At 36.5% G+C, this 21,775-nt stretch overlaps 1 protein-coding gene across 1 annotated transcript in view; it reads left to right on the top strand.

Moving 5' to 3' along the window:
* The window catches only part of LOC127843606 (protein unc-13 homolog D-like), a 156,571-nt gene extending 136,507 nt beyond the window's left edge, over positions 1-20,064 (top strand). Inside the window, exons 25-27 of the mRNA XM_052373295.1 lie at positions 2,220-2,382; positions 3,328-3,544; positions 13,227-20,064. Of these exons, the coding sequence (XP_052229255.1) occupies positions 2,220-2,382; positions 3,328-3,544; positions 13,227-13,376 (530 nt within the window). The 3' untranslated portion in view covers positions 13,377-20,064. The remainder of the gene's footprint in view (positions 1-2,219; positions 2,383-3,327; positions 3,545-13,226) is intronic.
* Positions 20,065-21,775: the final 1,711 nt, after the last annotated feature.

Raw genomic sequence — 21,775 nt, 5'->3', positions numbered from 1 at the left:
ATTGATCATGACTCGCAGATGACCCATATTGATTTTCAGGTCACTAGGTCAAAGGTCCAGGTCACAGTGACAAAAAACGTATTCACACAATGGCTGCCACTACAACGGACAGCCCATATGGGGGGCATGCATGTTTTACAAACAGCCCTTGTTTGCATACTACTTTACCAACATGACCCCAATCTAAAAACAAGAGCAGACAACTGTATCAAGCATTTTGACAGAATAATGGCCCCTTTTATTCTTAGATAATTGAACATTTAGTTAAGTTTTGTGTTTTGGTCCATTTTACTCCTTAAGTATCATAGCTAATGCTTTCAGACTTGGAAAACTTGCTAACTATCGTAAGGGGACTGTACAGGCCAAGTTGCATAGCTCTGGTTGGCTTTTTAACGGAATTATGGCCCTTTTTTATGTCCCCCACTATAGTAGTGGGGGACATATTGTTTTTGCCCTGTCTGTTAGTCTGTTTGTTGGTTGGTTGATTGCGCCAACTTTAACATTTTGCAATAACTTTTGCTATATTGAAGATAGCAACTTGATATTTGGCATGCATGTGTATCTCGTGGAGCTGCACATTTTGAGTGGTGAAAGGTCAAGGTCATCCTTCAAGGTCAGAGGTCAAATATATGTGGCCGAAATTGCTCATTTTATGAATACTTTTGCAATAGTGAAGATAGCAACTTCATATTTGGCATGCATGTGTATCTCATGGAGCTGCACATTTTGAGTGGTGAAAGGTCAAGGTCATCCTTCAAGGTCAGAGGTCAAATATATGTGGCCCAATTCGCTTATTTTATGAATACTTTTGCAATATTGAAGATAGCAACGTGATATTTGGCATGCATGTGTATCTCATGGAGATGCACATTTTGAGTGTTGAAAGGTCAAGGTCATCCTTCAAGGTCAGAGGTCAAATATATGTGGCCCAAATCACTTATTTATGAATACTTTTGCAATATTGAAGATAGAAACTTGATATTTGGCATGCATGTGTATCTAATGGAGCTGCACATTTTGAGTGGTGAAATGTCAAGGTCATCCTTCAAGGTCAAATATATGGGTCAAAATTGCTCATGTAATGTCACTTCTGCAATATTGAAGCTAGCAATTTTATATTTGAAATGCATGTGTATCTCATGGAGCTGCACATTTTGAGTGGTGAAGGGTCAAGGTCATCCTTCAAGGTCAAACATCATATAGGGGGACATTGTGTATCACAAATGCATCTTGTTATCTTAGTAACTTTGAATATTTTGTTCATTCTTGTGTGCAATGATATTGCTTTTAAACTTCAAATACTTTCTTACTATCATGATGGTACTGTACCTGGCAAGTTTAATTTGACCTTGAACTTTGAATGACCTTGACTCAAGGTCAAATTAATAAATTTTGTTTATATTGCCATAACTCCTTTATTTATGATCACATTTGATTCATACTTTGACAAAACAACACTTACCTGACATACCACAATGCACTTCACCCAAACCATCCCCCACGGCCCCCCCCCCCCCCCCCCAGACACCCCCCCCCCAAAAAAAATTAAATTGTTCTTATTTTTGAAAGATCATCTATTAAATGATCACACACTCACATTATACCCCCCCCTCTCCATGATGGCTTACATTATACTGTCAAGCACTTGAATAGTCGAGCGTGCTGTCCTCTGACAGCTCTTGTAATTGTTTGTATGCAATAACTATTTTAGCAATTGTTGTTTATTATCATATATAGCTTCGGTATATCCAGGGATTGCAAATGGGATTGGTGTAATCAAGGGCAAGGCTACTGTAACTTAATACAGTAACATGAGTTGGATTTAATATCTCATGATTGAGTTAGTGCAATTCATGCACATATATATTGAACAACAACTTCATTTATGTTTGCATATGAGGCCATTTGGCAAAGGTCAACAGTCAATGTCACTGATAGTTAATAAAGAAAGATGCATTCCACTCTAAATCAATGTTTATGTTTCTCAAAATATATTTTGAAAATTAGTAAAATACTAAATATCTTGATAGTAAAATTTATTTCCTACCACTTTACAGTAAGGTGAAAAAATGTACTGCAAAATCTGACAACTGTAAGATAAGTCAAGTGCGCTTACCCCCAACAGTTGTGTTCAAATATACAAAACTCTTTGAAGAAATACCATTAAGGACATCTTCTGAGAGAATAACAAACATTTTGGCAACATGTTCTCATTTCAGTCTTGCGAGGAAGTGAACTTCCTGGCCTTGACCCCTCTGGTCTCAGTGACCCCTATGTAGAGGTCAGTCTGCAGCCCCAGAAGCTGTTTCGCTTCTCACACATGCAGCGCACCCATGTTGTGAAGCAAACCCTGAATCCGGTGTTCAACGTCCTCTTTCAGTTGTGAGTCAAATCTTACCTATTCTTTCACATCATCATAATCCCCCCCCCCCCCCCATTAAAAAGGGAAAGGGATTTTACTGGACTTCTTTTTGTCTGCATGATTGCATCTTTCCCTGCCCATCGGTCTCTGTACATCTGTCTGTTGACCCAAGCTTGTCCAAAGGCATTTCTGTACACTTTTCAGCATAAAGCATTTAAACTTGCAGACATTGTTTCTAATGATATGCAGTTGTTTATGTGCAATTTTCATCGTTCTTCAGAAAAAAATATACAAAAATGTTGTGACTAATTCAACTTAGACATTCTAAGACATTGTGCTACATATAACTACATGGGTCTGCAAGGGCTACTTTTGTAATTGTTATGACCAATTATAGTTCTGCCTGCCATTATCTTTAGCTGATAAAGTCTTTTAGCTCTCATGAGCACAACCTACGCTGAACTATTGTGAGCACTTTGTGTTTGACCTCCGTTGTTAACATTGATTTTGTGAATACTGTTGACATTGATTTTGTGAATACTGAAGGGGTTACCTCTATTGACCAATGTTCAAGAAAAATGTTCAGAATATTTTGCCTAATAATTTCTCAGCTGAGTTTGAAACTTGGTCTAGTGGGTTTGAAAAGTAGGCCAGTAGGTCATATTAGAGAAAAAAGCTTTGTACCCTTCATTATTACATGATGGCCGTTTGCTTATTAATTACGAATCCAATTCCAATGAAGATTACATTAGTTACTTAGATCTTTCTGCCCTTCAGTCTGTTGATTGTAAGACCAATGTTATTTCACACATAATAAGTATTTGTCTATACACGAAGCAACCTGAGTATTGATTTTTTTCATGTTATCATAACATTTTTGTAAGTTTGTTTGCTCTGTGTTCTCAAATGCTGATGTATTTTCTTTCTTTGTAAATTATTACTCAAAAATATATACTTTTTTTCAGTCCAAATATCTCTAAAGAGTACCTAAGTTTAGAGGGGACATGCATCTTGTTGTCAGTATTTGATCATGACAACATCGGTCGAGACGACTTCGCAGGGGAGGTGGTCATTAAAATGTCAACAATTAGGCAAATCGGCATTGATAGGTCTATGGATCGTGTGCATGCATCCATAATGCCCTTACACCGACCAAAAAAGCCTTTACAGGGGCCTTTTGTGGCAAGTTTGAATTGTGTTTTTGTTGGTTTTTTTTTTTTTTTCCATTTTTAGCTCATCTATTTTTTGAAAAAAAAATATGAGCTATTGTCATCACCTTGGCGTCGGCGTCCGGTTAAGTTTTGCGTTTAGGTCCACTTTTCTCAGAAAGTATCAATGCTATTGCATTCAAACTTGGTACACTTACTTACTATCATGAGGGAACTGGGCAGGCAAAGTGAGATAACTCTGGCATGCATTTTGACAGAATTATGTGCCCTTTTTATACTTAGAAAATTGAAAATTTTGGTTAAGTTTTGTGTTTAGGTCCATTTTATTCCTTAAGTATCAAAGCTATTGCTTTCATACTTGCAACACTTACTAACTATCATAAGGGGACTGTGCAGGCAAAGTAATGTAACTCTGACTGGCATTTTGACAGAATTATGTGCCCTTTTTATACTTAGAAAATTGAAAATTTGGTTAAGTTTTGTGTTTAGGTCCACTTTATTCCTACAGTATCAAAGCTATTGCTTTCATACTTGCAACACTTATTAACTATCATAAGGGGACTGTGCAGGCAAAGTTATGTAACTCTGACTGGCATTTGGATGGAATTATGGGCCCTTTATACTTAGAAAATTGAAAATTTGGTTAAGTTTTGTATTTTGGTCCACTTTACCCCTAAACTATCATAGATATTGCTTTCATACTTGGAACACTCACAAACTATCATAAGGGTACAGTAAAAGGACAAGTTGCATAACTTTGGTTGTCATTTTTACGGAATTATGGCCCTTTTTTGACTTAGTAACTTTGAATATATGGTTAAATTTTGTGTTTCGATCCACTTTACTTCTAAAGTATCAAGGCTATTGCTTTCAAACTTCAAATAATTTCATGCTATCATGAGGTTACTGTACCTGGCAAGTTGAATTTTACCTTGACCTTTGAATAACCTTGACTCTCAAGGTCAAATTATTAAATTTTGCTAAAAATGCCATAACTTCTTTATTATGCCCCCCTTCGAAGAAGATGGGGTATATTGCTTTGCTCATGTCGGTCTGTCGATCGGTCGGTCTGTCGGTCCGTCCACCAGGCGGTTGTCAGACGATAACTCAAGAACGCTTGGGCCTAGGATCATGAAACTTCATAGGTACATTGATCATGACTTGCAGATGACCCCTATTGATTTTGAGGTCATTAGGTCAAAGGTCAAGGTCACAGTGACCCGAAATAGTAAAATGGTTTTTGAATAATAACTCAAGAACGCATACGCCTAGGATCATGAAACTTCATGGGTAGATTGATCATGACTTGCAGATGACCCCTATTGATTTTGAGGTCACTAGGTCAAAGGTCACGGTGACCCGAAATAGTAAAATGATTTCCGGATGATAACTCAAGAATGCATAAGCCTAGGATCATGAAACTTCATGGGTAGATTGATCATAACTCGCAGATGACCCCTATTGATTTTGAGGTCACTAGTTTATGATTATATTTGATTGATACTTTGACAAAACTACTCTTACCTGACATACCACAATACAATAGACTCCACCCAAACCATCCCCCGTGCCCTCCCCCCTCTCCCCCCAATTCCCCCCCCCCCCCCGAATCCCCCCCCCCCCTAATTTTTATTTTTTTTTAAGATCATCTTACAAATGACCACCACACCCTCACACTATACTATACCCCCCCCCCCCCCCCCCCCCCGAATCCCCCCCCTAATTTTTTTTTTTTTTTTTTTTTTTTTTTTTTTTTTTTTTAAGATCACAAATGACCACCACACCCTCACACTACTAGACTAAACCCCCCACCCCACCCCCAATTTTATTTTTTTTGAAACAGTTAAAAAACACAAATATTTATTTTTATTATTTTATGTTTGAAATACCGTCCAACCATTGCACCCAAGAATAATACCCCCCCCCCAATATATTTTTTTTTAAGATCATCTCACAAATGACCACCACACCCTCACACTATACCCCCCCCCCCCCCACCCCCCCCCCCCCCAATTTTTTTTTTTGAAACGGTTAAAAAACAAAAATATTTATTTTTATTATTTTATGTTTAAAATACCGTCCAACCATCGCACCCAAGAATCCCCGCCACCCACCCCCCCCCCTGAATTTTTTTTCCGCATTTTGGGAAGATAATGTAATAAATGTCCACGCCCCCACACTATACACCCCTCTTCACTCCACCCCTCCCTCCTTTGTGATTGAAAATGAGAGTCCCTTCACCTTTAAAAAGAAAATAGATGAGCGGTCTGCACCCGCAAGGCGATGCTCTTGTTTAATTATCTGTTAATGTACCAGTAATGTATTTCAATATTTGTCTGCTTTTCTAGAAAAAATAAGTGATTAATTTGAGAAAATTCATTTTCTTAGTCATTTATTATATGATGTTACAGAAACTTCATGACAATGTTGGTGGTAACAATCCAAAGTTCCTCCTTATGAATGGTTCAGTAAAAATTTACTTAACATTACTTGTGGCTTCTTAAAGCCACTGGTAGGGTGGGATATAGCATTCGCAATGTCCATCTGTCTGTTTGTCCGACATTCCATTTTCCAAAGTTTTTTACACAAGGTTTTTATATATCAAGCTGATTTTTGGTATGTTAGTCTACCTAAATGACCTACTGATGAAGTGTTAACATTCAAACTAGTCTATTGATTTTTGGCGAAGTTATGGACCTTGGACTTAGAAATAATCAATATAATGACGTTTTGCCGGAGGTATTTTACTCTATGCTTTAAGATATCAAGCGGAGTTTTGGTATTTGAGTCTACCAACATTACTTACAGATGAAATAGAGTTGCTTTCCAGTCCATTGATTTTTGGGGAAGTTATGGGCCTTGTTCTTTGAAATTTTCTGTTTCCAAATATGTAGCTGATTTTTGGTATGTGAGTCTACCTACATGACTTACAGAGTGTGAGTTTGTTTGTTTTCCGGTCCATTGATTTTTAGCTCACCTGATTGCTCAGGTGAGCTTTTGTGACGGTCTTTGTCCGTCTTCCGTCCTTCCGTCGTCCAAATTTGGTTTGTAAACACTCTAGAGGCCACATTTCATGTCCGATCTTCATGAAACTTGGTCAGAAGATTTGTCCCAATGATATCTCGATCAAGTTCGAAACTGGATCAAAAACTAGATCACTAGGTTAAAAAAAAGAAAAACCTTGTAAACACTGTAGAAGTCATATTTCATGCCCAATCTTCATGTAACTTTGTCACAATGTTTGCCTTAATGATATGTTGGTAGAGTTCAAAAGTGGTTCCAGTCCGTTGAAAAACATGGCCGCCAGTGGGCAGGGCAGTTTTCCTTATTTGGATATAGAGAAACCTTGTGAACACTCTAGAAGTCACAATTTTTGCCCAATCATCATGAAAGTTGGTCAAAACATTGGTTTTATTGATATCTCGGATGAGTTTGAAAATGGTCCAGATCGGTAAAAAAAATGGCCGCCATTTGGGCGGGGCATTTTTCTCTATATGTATATATTGAAAACATGTGAACACTCTAGAAGTCACATTTTTGGCCCAATTTTCATGAAATTTGGTCAGAACATTTGTTTCCTTGATATGAGAGTTGAGTTTGAAAATGGTTTCGGTCAGTTGAATGACACGGCTGCCTGGGGGTGGGGCAGTTTTCCTTATTTGGCTATAGAGAAACCTTGTAAACACTATAGATGTCACAATTTTTGCCCAATCATCATGAAAGTTGGTCAAAACATTGGTTTTATTGATATCTGGGACGAGTTCAAAAATGGTCCAGATCGGTGAAAAACATGGCCGCCAGCGGGCAGGACATTTTTATCTATATGTATATAGTGAAAACATGTGAACACTTTAGAAGTCACATTTTTAGCCCAATTTTCATGAAATTTGGTTTGCCCTATTTTCATGAAATTTGGTCAGAGAACATTTGTTTCCTGGCCTTGATATGAAAGTTGACTTTGAAAATGGTTCTGGTCAGTTGAATAACATTGCAGCCTGGGGGGGGGGCAGTTTTTTTTATATTTATATAGTAAAAAAAGCTGGTGAACACTCTAGAAGTCACAATCATCATAAAACTTGGTACAAAGATTGGTTTTATATATATCACATAATTAATGCCATAATTATTGCCCTTAGATTGTCCAAATTTTCATTATATTATACAAAATCCTTGTAAACACTCTAGAGGTCACAATTTTGTTTCAGATTTTATAAATCTTGGTCATAATATTTATTTTTGTTAGCAAAGTTTGATGTTTGGTAAGGGGGGGGGGGTCAACTCAAAATATAGGTCACCAGGTCAAATCTTACAAAAACAAAAACACAACATATGCCAGAGTTTTGGTTCAATAATGAACTGGACAATATCTAGGTCAAGTTTGACGTTTGGTAAAGATTGAATGAACCGACTCCTCTCAGGTGAGCGAACTAGGGCCATCTTGGCCCTCTTGTTGGAGAAGTTATGAACCTTTGACTTTGATGCATTCTCTGTAATAACCATTCTCTGGAGGTTTTTTACAAAACGCTATAAGACACGTAGCTGATTTTTATGCTTTCTTTGAAGGGGGGGTATATTGTTTTGCAAATGTCGGTCTGTATGTCCATCCGTCCACCAGATAGTTTCCGGATGATAACTCAAGAACGCTTGGGCCTAGGATCATGGAACTTCATAGGTACATTGATCATGACTCGCAGATGACCCCTATTGATTTTGAGGTCATTAGGTCAAAGGTCAAGGTCTCGGTGAACCAAAATAGTAAAATGGTTTCCGGATGATAACTCAAGAACGCTTGGGCCTAGGATCACGAAACTTCATAGGTACATAGATCATGGCTCGCAGATGACCCCTTTTGATTTTAAGGTCACTAGGTCAAAGGTCAAGGTCACGATGACCCGAAATAGTAAAATGGTTTCTGGATGATAACTCAAGAACGCTTATGCCTAGGATCATGAAACATTAATAGGTACATTGATTATGACTCGCAGATGACCCCTTTTGATTTTCAGGTCACTAGGTCAAAGGTCAGGGTCACGGTGACTCAACTTAGAAAAATGGTTTTTGGATGATAACTCAAGAACGCTTACGCCTAGAATCATGAAACTTCATAGGTACATTGATCATGACTCGCAGATGACCCCTATTGATTTTCAGGTCACTAGGTCAAAGGTCAAGGTCACAGTGCCAAAAACGTATTCACACAATGGCTGCCACTACAACTGACAGCCGATATGGGGGGTATGCATGTTTTACAAACAGCCCTTGTTGGTATATGAGTCTACCTACATGACTTACATATGATTTTTGTTTTTGTCAATTAATTTTTAGCGAAGCTGTTTTCAGAGAAAAGCGGAGCTATTGTCATAGCCAGCTCGTCCGCCCTAGGCGTAGTGCTAAAACCTTAACATTGGCTCTAAAATCAAAGTGCTTCCATTTACAACTTTGAAACTTCATATGTAGACGCACCTTGATGAGTTCTACACGCCACACCCATTTTTGGGTCACTAGGTCAAAGGTCAAGGTCACTGTGACCCCTTATATCAAACTTTAACATATGCTCTAAAATCAAAGTTTTTCCACCTACAACTTTGAAACTTCATATGTAGTTGCACCATGATGAGTTCTACATGCCACACCAATTTTGGGGTCACTAGGTCAAAGGTCAAGGTCACTGTGACCTCTAATATGAAACTTTAACAAAAACCTTAACATTGCCTTTAAAATCAAAGTGCTTCCACCTACAACTTTGAAACTTCATTTGTAGATGCACCTTGATGAGTTCTACACGCCACACCCATTTTTGGGTCACTAGGTCAACGGTCAAGGTCACTGTGACCTCTAAAAAAAAAAAATAATTGACAAGCTTTCGCAGCCGAGCGTGGCACCCGTTATGCAGTGCTCTTATTGAATCAGAAATGGGCCAAGGACTTCGAAATGTTCTCTTTTATAACAGTTTTCTCTAGTTTTTATGCTCCCCAAAACAATTTTGGGAGGAGCATATAGTCGCCACTTCGTCTGTCCATCCGTCCGTGCGTCCTTCCCTGCACAATTTTTGTCCGGGCTATTTCTCAGCAACTAATGACCGGAATTCAATGAAACTTTATGGGAAGCTTCACTACCAAGAGGAGATGTGCATATTATCAGTGTGTTCTGGTCGGATGATTTTTCACAGAGTTATGGCCCTTTGAAATATTCCATTAACTGTACATATAGTGCAATTCTTGTCAGGGCCATTTCACAGCAATTAATGACCTGAATTCAATTAAACTTTATGGGAAGCTTCACTACCAAGAGATGTGCATATTATCAGCCGGTTCTGGTTGGATGATTTTACACAGAGTTATTGTCCTTTGAAATTTTCCAACAACTGTACATATAGTGCATTTCTTGTTCGGGCTATTTCTCAGCAACTAATGACCGTAATTGAATGAAACTTTATGGGAAGCTTCACTACCAAGAGGAGATATGCATATTATCAGCCAGTTTTCGTCGGATGATTTTTCACAGAGTTATGGCCCTTTGAAATTTTGTATTGTACATATAGTGCAATATTTGTCCCAGCTATTTCTCAGCAACTTATTATGGGAATTCAATGAAACTTTATGGGAAGCTTCGCTACCAAGAGGAGATGTGCATATTATCAGCCGGTTCTCGTCGGATGATTTTTCACAGAGTTATGGCCCTTTGAAATTTTCCATTGTACATATAGTGCAATTCTTGTCCGAGCTATTTCTCAGCAACTTATTACGGGAATTCAATGAAACTTGGGAAGCTTCACTACCAGAAGGAGATGTGCATATTATCAGCCGGTTATGGTCGGATGATTTTTCACAGAGTTATGGCCCTTTGAAATGTTCTATAAACTGTACATATAGTGCAATTCTTGTCCGGGCTATTTCTCCCCAACTACTGACTGGAATACAATGAAGCTTTATGGGAAGCTTAACTGCCTTGAGGAGATGCGCATGTTATTAGTGGGTTCTGGTTAGATGATTTATTTAGAGAGTTATGGCCCTTTGAAATTTTTAAGTTGCTAAACCATCCATCATATTATTTTGTCCAAAGTTATGCCCCTAAAGACGTTTCCTTTTATCTGAATATATAGTGCAATATGGTGACAAAAAAAACCTTTGGGGAGCATCACCCGTCTCCGATGGTTTCTTGTTTACACAAGGCTTTCAGATACTGAACTGATTTTTGCTGTGTCAGTCAGCCTACATGACTTACAAATGAAATTTGAGTTTTGTTTTAGTCCATTGATTGTTGGCGAAGTAATGGACTCCAAAATTGTCCATTTTCTGGAAAAAAAAATACGGAACGCTTACAGATATGTACAGAATGTGAGTCTACCTACAGTACATGACTTAGAGATGAAGTGTGGGTTTGTTCCTGTCCATTGATTTTTGGCAAAGTATTGGGCCTTGGACTTCCAAATTATCCATTTCTTGAGTTTTGTTATGCTACGCTATTGTGAAGCTGATTTTTGGTATGTCTATTTGACCTACAGATAAAGCGAGAGAATTTTTTCTGGTCAATTTATTTGTTGCAAAGTTATTCATGGACTGAGACATTTACTCTAAAATAAACTTTTCTGGAGGTTTTGTACCCAATACTTTCAGATATCTAGGTGATTTATGGTATGTGAGTCTACCTACATCACTTACAGATGAAGTGTGAGTTTTGTTCCGCTCCATTGATTTTTGGCAAAGTTATGGGCCTTGGACTTAACAATTTTCTGTATAATAGCTCCTGTGTGACTTCAAAGTGCAGTAGGGGGCATTGTGTTTCACAAACACAGGTCTTGTTTAGTTTGTGTTTTTGTTGTTATCAACAGTATCACCCCCGGAAACCCGATATGCCGATATATTTCGATGAATTTCGGTAGGGTAAGTAAATCCAGTTTTATAATTGTTTAAAGGCATTTTTGAATTAAAATTTATTTTGGTGTATGCAAAGGAGGTATTACCATGTATGTTAGAGAAATCCTGGTTATTAATATTCAGGATTTATTGAACTATGGCTATTTAAAGTTGACAATGCAGGGATTTGTCCCATATTTAGCACTTTATTTACAAATTTCTTTAAAGGTATGCCAATGAAAGGTTTTGCACCGACAATTATATTGACCAATATCCCGGAGTAACATATCCGCAGAGGTTTCTTAAAAAAATTTGTATTGGTGGAAAAATTCGACTTTACATTCAACATGTTGATGAAAAAATGATATGACATGGTGCTGTACAAAGATGTTGAGATATGACATGAGTGCAGTTCATTTATAAACTGAAAAGCTCACTATTACAGCTGATTTATGCCCACTCTGATGCATTGTAGATCATTTTCATTGAACTTAGAGGTTTTATAATTATATCCGTTCTGAAGCTAAGTTAAATTTCCAGCTTATTTGTATCTTCGTAAAATATATTTTAATTCAAAAATGCCTGTAAACAATTATAGAACTGGATTTGCTTACACTACCGAAATTCATCGAAATCTATCAGCAACTTCTCCTAGCACATCCAGTTTCTCACAGCATATCGGGTTTCCGGGGGTGAGTATATGAGTGAGATACTTTTACAAGGTGAAAAACCCAACATATTGAACAAACAATTTTATATTATTAAAGCCCCATTAATATTCAAAATCAACATATATGCGTATAATATTTTGTAAAATAAACTTGACCCATTAAAAATCATTGTTCCTTATAGCAATAGCCAAAACTTCAACTCTAGATGTGATATGGAAACATAGATATGAAGAGATATAAAATGCTTGTTGTTTTTTGTGTGAAAATTATTCATGTGAATTTCTTGGGATGATAGCCGATCATTTACAAGCAAACGTGAATTGGCTCTCGGGAGTCGGAGGCAAAATGTAATTTTCATGAATAATCATTATGGTAATTATTAGTAGAGCTTAATCAAGGACATCCTGCTATTACCGATTCAGCAAGAAAAAATAAGTAAAGAGAGCATGTACAAATGGAAGTGCATGCGAGGAAATACATTACTGTGTTTATGGATCTTTATCTTTAATTTGGAGCGCACTTACCTGTGCTTTCTAAAAGGTCCACGTGTACACTCTAAAATGTTCTGAAATCGACACGGGAAATTAACATATATTGTCACACACAAAATAAGAGAGCATTTCTTATCTCATTAAATCCATGTTATCATACCACATCTAGCCTTGAAATGTTGGCTATTCCTATAAGGTACACTGTTTTTTAATGGCTTAACTTTATTTTACGAAATATTCTTTGATTTTGAACACACAAAATATTATGTTATGATTTTTAATGGCAGTGGTACATATTTCTTTATTTTTCATGTATGCTGACCTATCAAAATGATGCAAAGGTTGATTACATGCTTGGCTATAATTTCATAAATGTGATTACAGAGTTCTTGCCCGTACTCATAATGAAAATTGCTTTTTAGCTTAGGAGCAATTTATTGTACCCCCTTCAGAAATTATTATTGTTCTGAGTATGTTAAAATTTTAGGCAAAACAAATCTATTTCATAAGTTGTAAGCAACACTTAATCCTTTTATTTACCAATGAATTGGTATATTATTCAAATAATTACAGTAAGTATGGTGTGTGACTTGAAAAGGATGTTAAGTTTAGTCAATTTTATTCCCACAAATATTGCACATTCTGAGATAGACATTTCCATTATGTTTGCCTTATAGGTCCTGTGCATGAGAGACTGGGACAAAGATGCCCGTAAGTTTGTGTCAGACCGACATCGTTTCATCCATCGGCAGCCCATGCGAACTGATAAACCAGACGGTTTTGGCTTATTTGCCAGCTTTTTGTCCTCTTTCACCAATAGAAAATGACTGAGCGCTTGTTATTCCATGAAAGAAAAGTTTAAATAAGACCTTTCGTAGCTGTTTAACCCAGCTTTTCATCATAGCCGACCATTTGTAATCGTCTAATGAAATTCGAATAAAATGTCCCGCTAGTATGCAAGAAACTGTTTGCAATAGAAAACATGCAATCTACAAACAGTAATCACTTTTATATTATTGTCCCCTACCGGTTTCACCGGAGGGGACTTATGGTTTGCGCTCTGTCCGTCCGTCAGTCAGTCACACTTTTCTGGATCCTGCGATAGCTTTAAAAGTTCTTAATTTTTTTTCATGAAAGTTGAAACATGGATAGATGGCAATATGGACATTATGCACGTCATTTCATTTTTTTCCTATGTCAAAAATTATGGTTGCTATGGCAAAAAATAGACTAGAAATACTGCTGAAAATGGTTGCTTTCTGGATCCTGCGATAACTTTAAAAGTTCTTAATATTTTTTCATGAAACTTGAAACATGGATAGATGGCAATATGGGCATTATGCACGTCATTTCATTTGTTCCTACGTCAAAAATTCTGGTTGCTAGGGCAACACAAAAAATAAATCAATAAATTCTGACAATGGTGGAGCCGGTAGGGGACATATATTGCTTGGCAATAGTCTTGTTTGGTAATTTAACTGACTACCTCGTTTATGAAATATATGGTATGAAAAAGGGCTGCAATGTGCATTTTGCAACGATGTTAACTGCTTTATTCATCATGAAACTATTTGATCTCTATTGGAAAGGCTTGAGGGACACAACAGTTTCACATTCAACTTACGACATCAATAGAGTTTGTGTGTGCCACTTTATATTGAGAAGATTGTCAGCGCCAGCGCGTTTTTCCTTACAGCTCGTGTCTCAAATTTAGTAAAAACTACTATATATTGCATTGTTTTCTATCCTGATATTCCTTTTGACAAAAATATTTTAAATTGCTTTTGAAGTATACTGTTAAACATGTAAAAGTATCACGTTTTAAACAAGCCGTTGTTCCGGCAGTGGAATTGTGAACTCGCTGATATGAATTTCATTACATCTCGCAAGGTATCAAGATCAGTTCGAGGTCAGTAATAGAATGGTTATATAAACGCTATTGTTTTTACTAGGTTAACTTGAATTTCATTTATTGAAGATATTCGGTGATATTATTATGATATGTTAATAATAGATCCTTAATGTGTTATCAACAATTCCTTGATAAGTACTTTATTTGATTAATTTAATAAGAACTATTCAACCAAATAGACCAATTTAATTAGCATTAAGTCGATGATTACTGATACTATTAATAATTAAATTGAATAACAATGTCCAGCAAAGCACTAAAACAGGTCTGTTTATAAATTAAACTGTTTATCTGATCTCTGAAAATATCTGAGCCACACTTGAAATTGGGTCACAGACACTACACTTTGTGCATCTGCAATTGTAAATAAACAAAATAAATTCTACAGGTGATAGTAATTCAAGAAATGTGCTTGTATATTTGTGTTTTACAATAGATACGTTTTTAACATTTAAAATGTGTTAAATTTGATATATAACTTTTTATGCCCCCTTCGAAGAAGAGGGGGTATATTGCTTTGCTCATGTCGGTCTGTCGGTCCGTCGGTCCGTCCACCAGGTGGTTGTCAGACGATAACTCAAGAACGCTTGGGCCTAGGATCATGAAACTTCATAGGTACATTGATCATGACTCGCAGATGACCCCTATTGATTTTGAGGTCACTAGGTCAAAGGTCAAGGTCACGGTGACCCGAAATAGTAAAATGGTTTTTGAATGATAACTCAAGAACGCATACGCCTAGGATCATGAAACTTCATGGGTAGATTGATCATGACTCGCAGATGACCCCTATTGATTTTGAGGTCACTAGGTCAAAGGTCAAGGTCACGGTGACCCGAAATAGTAAAATGGTTTCCGGATGATAACTCAAGAATGCATATGCCTAGGATCATGAAACTTCATGGGTAGATTGATCATGACTCGCAGATGACCCCTATTGATTTTGAGGTCACTAGGTCAAAGGTCAAGGTCATGGTGACCCGAAATAGTAAAATGGTTTTCGGATGATAACTCAAGAACGCATATGCCTAGGATCATGAAACTTCACAGGTAGATTGATCATGACTCGCAGATGACCCCTATTGATTTTGAGGTCACAAGGTCAAAGGTCAAGGTCACGGTGACCCGCAATAGTAAAATGATTTTCGGATGATAACTCAAGAACGCTTTTGCCTAGAATCATGACACTTCATAGGTACATTGATCGTGACTCACAGATGACCCCTATTGATTTTGAGGTCACTAGGTCAAAGGTCAAGGTCACAGTGACAAAAAACGTATTCACACAATGGCTGCCACTACAACGGACAGCCCATATGGGGGGCATGCATGTTTTACAAACAGCCCTTGTTTAAGTGTAATTTTCATTGTGGTTATTGTTTTTATATAAAATTTACATGCAGTGTTTTTTCTTTGATATATATTCAAATTAAAAGTAATTATGACTATGCATTCATGGTCGAGGTCAGACTGAGCTGAAAGGTAGAATGATGCTTGTTTACGCTGCAATGAAAACAATTCCATATAACGTCTGGGTTATATTGGAGTATGATATAGAGAAAGGTGGGTATATATATTTATTATTTATGTTTGATAACAACAAAATATTAAATTGTTTTATATATAATTACATGTACCTTGATTAATAGTGTGTTTGGGATGGATGGTGGTTCAAAGTCAACGTATTAAAAATAGAAAAAGGTTTACCAACCTTAAGAACAAAATCATATTGAGTTTTATACATAGATTATTTACTCCCTTATTAGAACACTGTTTGCGATTGCATATTGGGCGTGTTTGTCAAGGTCATGGCCACAGTTACAGATGGTTTAAGCTCAATGACTCTGGAAAAAAATTGAGCTATTGTTCTTGAACTTGATACAAAGATACTCATCAAGACCTTGCAGGAGATAATGGTGAGAATTTGTGATCACCTGTGTCTGGCATCTAGTTGTCTATGGTCAGGCTGTTATAGATGTGTGTTTTGTGGTCATACTTTAGCTCGTTACCACTGTAGCGGCAAAATTTTTCATCAAACCTTCATCAGAATTGACATAGTTGAAATATTGATCATGTGCTTTGAAAAAACTAGGTCACCAGGTCAAATTAAAGAAACACATTGATACCACTGCAGTTCCACAAGTGTTACTCAATCTTGATGAAACTTGGTTAGAATGCATCTTGAATGAATCAAGGCCAATTAAGAACTTGGGTCATATGCGTTCAAATACAAGGTCACAAGGTCAAATGTTGGAAAAGCCGTGTAACCACTCTAGAGGCCACATTAATGACATGATATGAAAACACTTTGCCAGAATGTTTATCTTGATATTTTCTAGGTCACGAGCATCCAAAATTAGGTCACATGGTTTTATCTTGTAAAAAAATGAAACTACTGTCGATATTACATGTATGACTCAATCTTGATGAAACTTGGTCAAGCTGTAAATCTTGACAATATCTAGACCAAGTTAAATCTGGGACACGTGCAATTATAAAAACAAGGTCATTCGGTCAAATGATAGCAAAATCTTTTTGCCGCTTAAGAACAAATATGTATTAACTCAATCTTGATGCAATGTAGTCGGAGAATTTATCTTGACATTTTCTAGGATTTGCTTGACTGTGGGTAATGCGTGTCAAAAATTATGTCTCCCGGTGTATTGTTAATTATCTAAAGTTGTTATTCATGAAACTTGGTTATAACATTTTTCTTGACTTAATTGATGTCATTTTAGTCTGGGTCACATGCGTTAAAATACTAGTTAATCGTGTCAAATGTTAGAAAAGCTTATTCCACTCAAGAGGCAACATTTATGACTCAGTATGCAAAGTCCATTATGTTTATCTATACGCTCTCTAGGCCGAGTTTAAATCTGGGTTACCTGCATCCGAAAACTTGGTCACCTGGTATAACCTTAGAAAAATCGTGTTACCACTCTATATGCAACATTTATGACTCAACCCTGATGCATCTTCATCAGACCGTTTGTATTGGAAATATCTAGTCCACGTTTCCGTTGCCATTGTTTAACAAAGTAATCATGTCGAATTATAGAAAAAGTTTTTGTCTATTTTGAAATATATTAGGCCTATTCGTTGATAAATCTTGATTAAACATGGTCATAATGATTTTTTTGACATTATCTGGGTTTTTGTATAAATCAGTGTGTTATTGCCTAAAAACCATGCAGGTCTCCTGGTAAGATGATAATTTAATCGTGATAAGGGCCTTTTCACAGATTTTGGCATGTTTTTAAGTTTGTCATTAAATGCTTTATATTGATAAATGTAAACATTAGATCAAAAACGCTCCATTAAAAAAAACAAGAATAACAGTAAAAAAAGAAAAAAAATGTAACCCATAACTAGGCTCTGACCCCTAGAGTCTTGGAGTAAAAGTTTATCGCTTAAAGACCACTCGGCCATCCGTGTTTATACAGTGAGTGATGTATTTTATACTTATACTTTATATAAGCAATCCTTGTAGTATCAGAAAATATAACGACAAAAACAGTACTCTTCAAGTTATTCAATCGTTTCGCGAAGCAACGCTTTATAATCTTCAGTATTACTGTTTTCTCACAAATAACATAACCTCAACGAAAATGTGCGAATCTGAAACATTTTTTTTGTATTTTATCAATTTGACAAAACGTGAAAAGGCCCCTTTAAGAATGAGTTCAAGTCTAGTGAATGTGCGTCCAAAATTATATCACCAGCTTTAATCATGAAAATCCTTGTTTCCACGAAAGAGGCCGAATGTATTACTCAATCTAGATGAAACTTAGTCTATGGTATTTATCTTGACAATATCTAGGTCGAATTTGGTTCTGGTTATGTGTGTTTAAAAAACTAGGACACCTGGTCAGATCTTAGAAAACTTTGTAACCAATCTAGAAATATAATCTTAATGATTCTTGATCAGAATGTTTGTTTTGGTAATATTTTGGCCATTTTTAAATCTGGGTCATTTGCGTCCAGATACTAAATTATCAGGTCAATTGTTTAAAACACAAAGCGTATTACTCTATGGGAAACATTTTTTACTCAAGGTTGGTGAAAAACGGTAAGAATATCTGATCTTGACAATATTTTGGCGTTACGTTTGACTCTGGGTCAGATGCGTCTTTAAAATGCGTCACTTGGTCAAATCTTTTCTTTTTTAATCACTCTGGAGCTACATTTATTACCAGGTAATCGGTCTTGATAAAACTTAGTCAGTATGTTTATCTTGACAATATTAATGTAAGCATTGGGTTCAGATGTGGTCTAAAACTTCATCACCTGGTCAAGTCTTTAAACTTGGTGTCCGTGAACTCTGGTGAGTTCGCCTAATAAGTTCGCTCAAGCTCAATGGTCATACTTTGAGACTAGTCAAAATGGAGCTTAGATTGCAATAGCAATGGCAGTGGTACCTCTAATGAAATTTGTTTCATTTTTTTAGCTCACCTGAGCACAACGTGCTCATGGTGAGCTTTTGTGATCGCCTTTTGTCCGTCGTGCGACGTCAACATTTGCCTTGTTCACTCTCTAGAGGCCAGATTTATTGTCCAATCTTCATGAAATTTGGTCAGAAGATTGGTTTCAATGATATCTTGGATGAGTTCGAACATGGTGAAGTTTGCTTGAAAAACATGGCCACCAAGGGGCGGGTCATTTTTCCTTATATGGCTACTTAAGGCTATAGTAAAATCTTGTTAACACTATAGAGTCCACATTTATATTCCGATCGTCATGAAACTCGGTCAGAAGATTCATCCCAATAATATCTTGGAAGAGTTCAAAAATGATGGCGGTTGGTTGAAAAACATGGCCACCACGGAGCGGGGCTATTTTCCTTAAATGGCTATAGTAAAACCTTGTTAACACTCTAGAGGTCACATTCATTTTCAGATCATCATGAAACTTGGTCAGAAGATTTGTCCCAATGATATCTTGGATGAGTTCGAAAATGGTTTTGGTTGCTTTAAAAACATGGCCACCAGGTGTGGGGCTTTTTTCCTTATATGGCTATAGTAAAACCTTGTTAACACTCTAGAGGCCACATTTATTGTCCAATCTTCATGAAATTTGGTCTGAAGATTGGTCTCAATGATATCTTGGATGAGTTTGAACATAATTATGTTTGCTTGTAAAAAATGGCTTCCAAGGGGCGGGGCTTTTTTCCTTATATGGCTATAGTAAAATGTTGTTATCACTCTAGAGGCCACATTTACTGTCTGATCTTCATGAAACTTAGTCAGAAGATTCATCCCGATAATATCTTGGACGAGTTCAAAAATGATGCCGGTTGGTTGAAAAACATGGCTGCCAGGGGGCGGGGCATTTTTTTTCTTAAATGGCTATAGTAAAACCTTGTTAACACATTTATTTTCCGATCTTCGTGAAACTTGGTCAGAAGATTTATCCCAATAATATCTTGTTATCTCAGGTGAGCGACTTTGGGCCTTTCAGGCCCTCTTGTATTCGTCATATTTTACTGTTGTTGATTGATTGTTATATTATATTCTAGGTTTTGATGTTTTCAAATCATAATGTTGTTCATTCTACAAATCGTTGTAACATTTTATGGATTGTTATAAAAGTTGTTTCTAAATGCAGTCATCTTGTTTTAATGTGAGTCTGGAAGGAAGTAGTGATTACATTTCCGCGATATTAAATAGATTCTAAAACGGATCTTGAAACTAGGGTTGCCTATTCAACCAGTATGTTTAATAGCAAATTTATTCTGGTGTTATATCACTTGAGTTTGAAGTCGAGTCGGCTGTGGCCATTTTATGTCAGCCGTCGGTCGTTGTGCGTCGTCTGGCGTCAACATAGCTCAATTCCACTACAGAGACCACATTGTTTGTCCAATTTAGATTAAACTTGTTCAAATTGTTTATCTTGACAATAAAATCTGGGTAACTAGCGTTCATAAGTTAGTTTACTAGATCAAATTTCAAAAGTAAGTTCACTAGATCAAATCTTAGGAAAGAAACTACGAAAATGACATTGAAATTTACAATCTCTCAACATTTCACTCCAACTCCACTTATGATTGCGAAGATGAATTTTTTTAACTAAGTTGTTGCTAAGAAAAAGTCTGCGAGTCAACAAAAAATGAAGCACAACATAATTATAATAATACATGAATTGATATCAACAAGCATTGTATTTAATTCTTAATCAAACCACATTAAAAAAAATCGCCTGAAATTAAATGCTCATTTAATGTTTTTATGCTCCCAGTAGGGTGGCATATAGCAGTTGAACTGTCCGTCAGTCTGTCCATCCGTCCGAAAACTTTAACATAGCCCATAGCTTTTGCAAAATTGAAGATAGCAACTTTATATTTGGCATGCATGTGTATTTCATGGAGTTGCACATTTTGAGTGGTGAAAGGTCAAGGTCATCCTTCAAGGTCAAAGCTCAAATATATGGCTTCAAAGTGGCGCAGTAGGAGGCATTGTGTTTGTGACAAACACATCTCTTGTTCAATTTCATTTTTATTCATTTTAATGTACTTGCATTAACGTGAAACTCCTCTACTCTCCCATTGTCATCGTAGCTTTCATATGTAAACAACAACATTTTTTGCATACGTTTACTACCCAATCAGGACTCGAATCGAAATAATTTAGTGATTTATAAGCGTAGTCAATATAGGAGCAGCCTTCGCTCATATAGGTCGAATATCGTAACCTACATAGAACTCAAGTTGCAATAATTCAACTCCCAGTTATTGACACTCCGGGTACATAATTACTCAGAGCATTTAAGAAGAACAACATATGACGAATTCAAAACAATTCAAGATCTCACTTTGTCCTACTTACTCTATTAGGAGTTGTGGTTGCTCATAGAGTTAATTTCAACATACATTAGGCTTTAAGCCCTTGAGTACACACATATTACAACAAAGTATATACACAGATGGTCAATGGCGTACAGAGTTTTTAACAGGACATAGAAGAAAGTCTTAATACGTGTTTAAAAAATTGTATACGTCCTAAACCTAGATAAAAGTCTTAATACAAAACATGTGTATACACTTAATCGTAATTTGTATTTTGTAAATTAAATAGATAAAAAATTGTAAGTACATGGAGAGAAACTATTGATAACATAAGTCAGCTCTCAATTTAAAGGCTTTAGAAACAAAAATAGATTTTATGTATTTTTTTCATTGTAAGTCTGTAAGAGGTCAATATACTTTTATTACCTCGACTTTTCGAAGAACAATGAGAGCTATACTACTCGCCCCGGCGTTGGCGTTGGTTAAAGTTTTTTAGAAAGTAAAATACCTTCAACCACACTATCAAAGATAAT

This window comes from Dreissena polymorpha, chromosome 1 (assembly GCF_020536995.1).
Source record: "Dreissena polymorpha isolate Duluth1 chromosome 1, UMN_Dpol_1.0, whole genome shotgun sequence".
NCBI classification, from domain to species: domain Eukaryota; kingdom Metazoa; phylum Mollusca; class Bivalvia; order Myida; family Dreissenidae; genus Dreissena; species Dreissena polymorpha.
The sequence above is the reverse complement of the archived record's forward strand: the minus strand, read 5'-3'. Positions and strand labels throughout refer to the sequence as shown.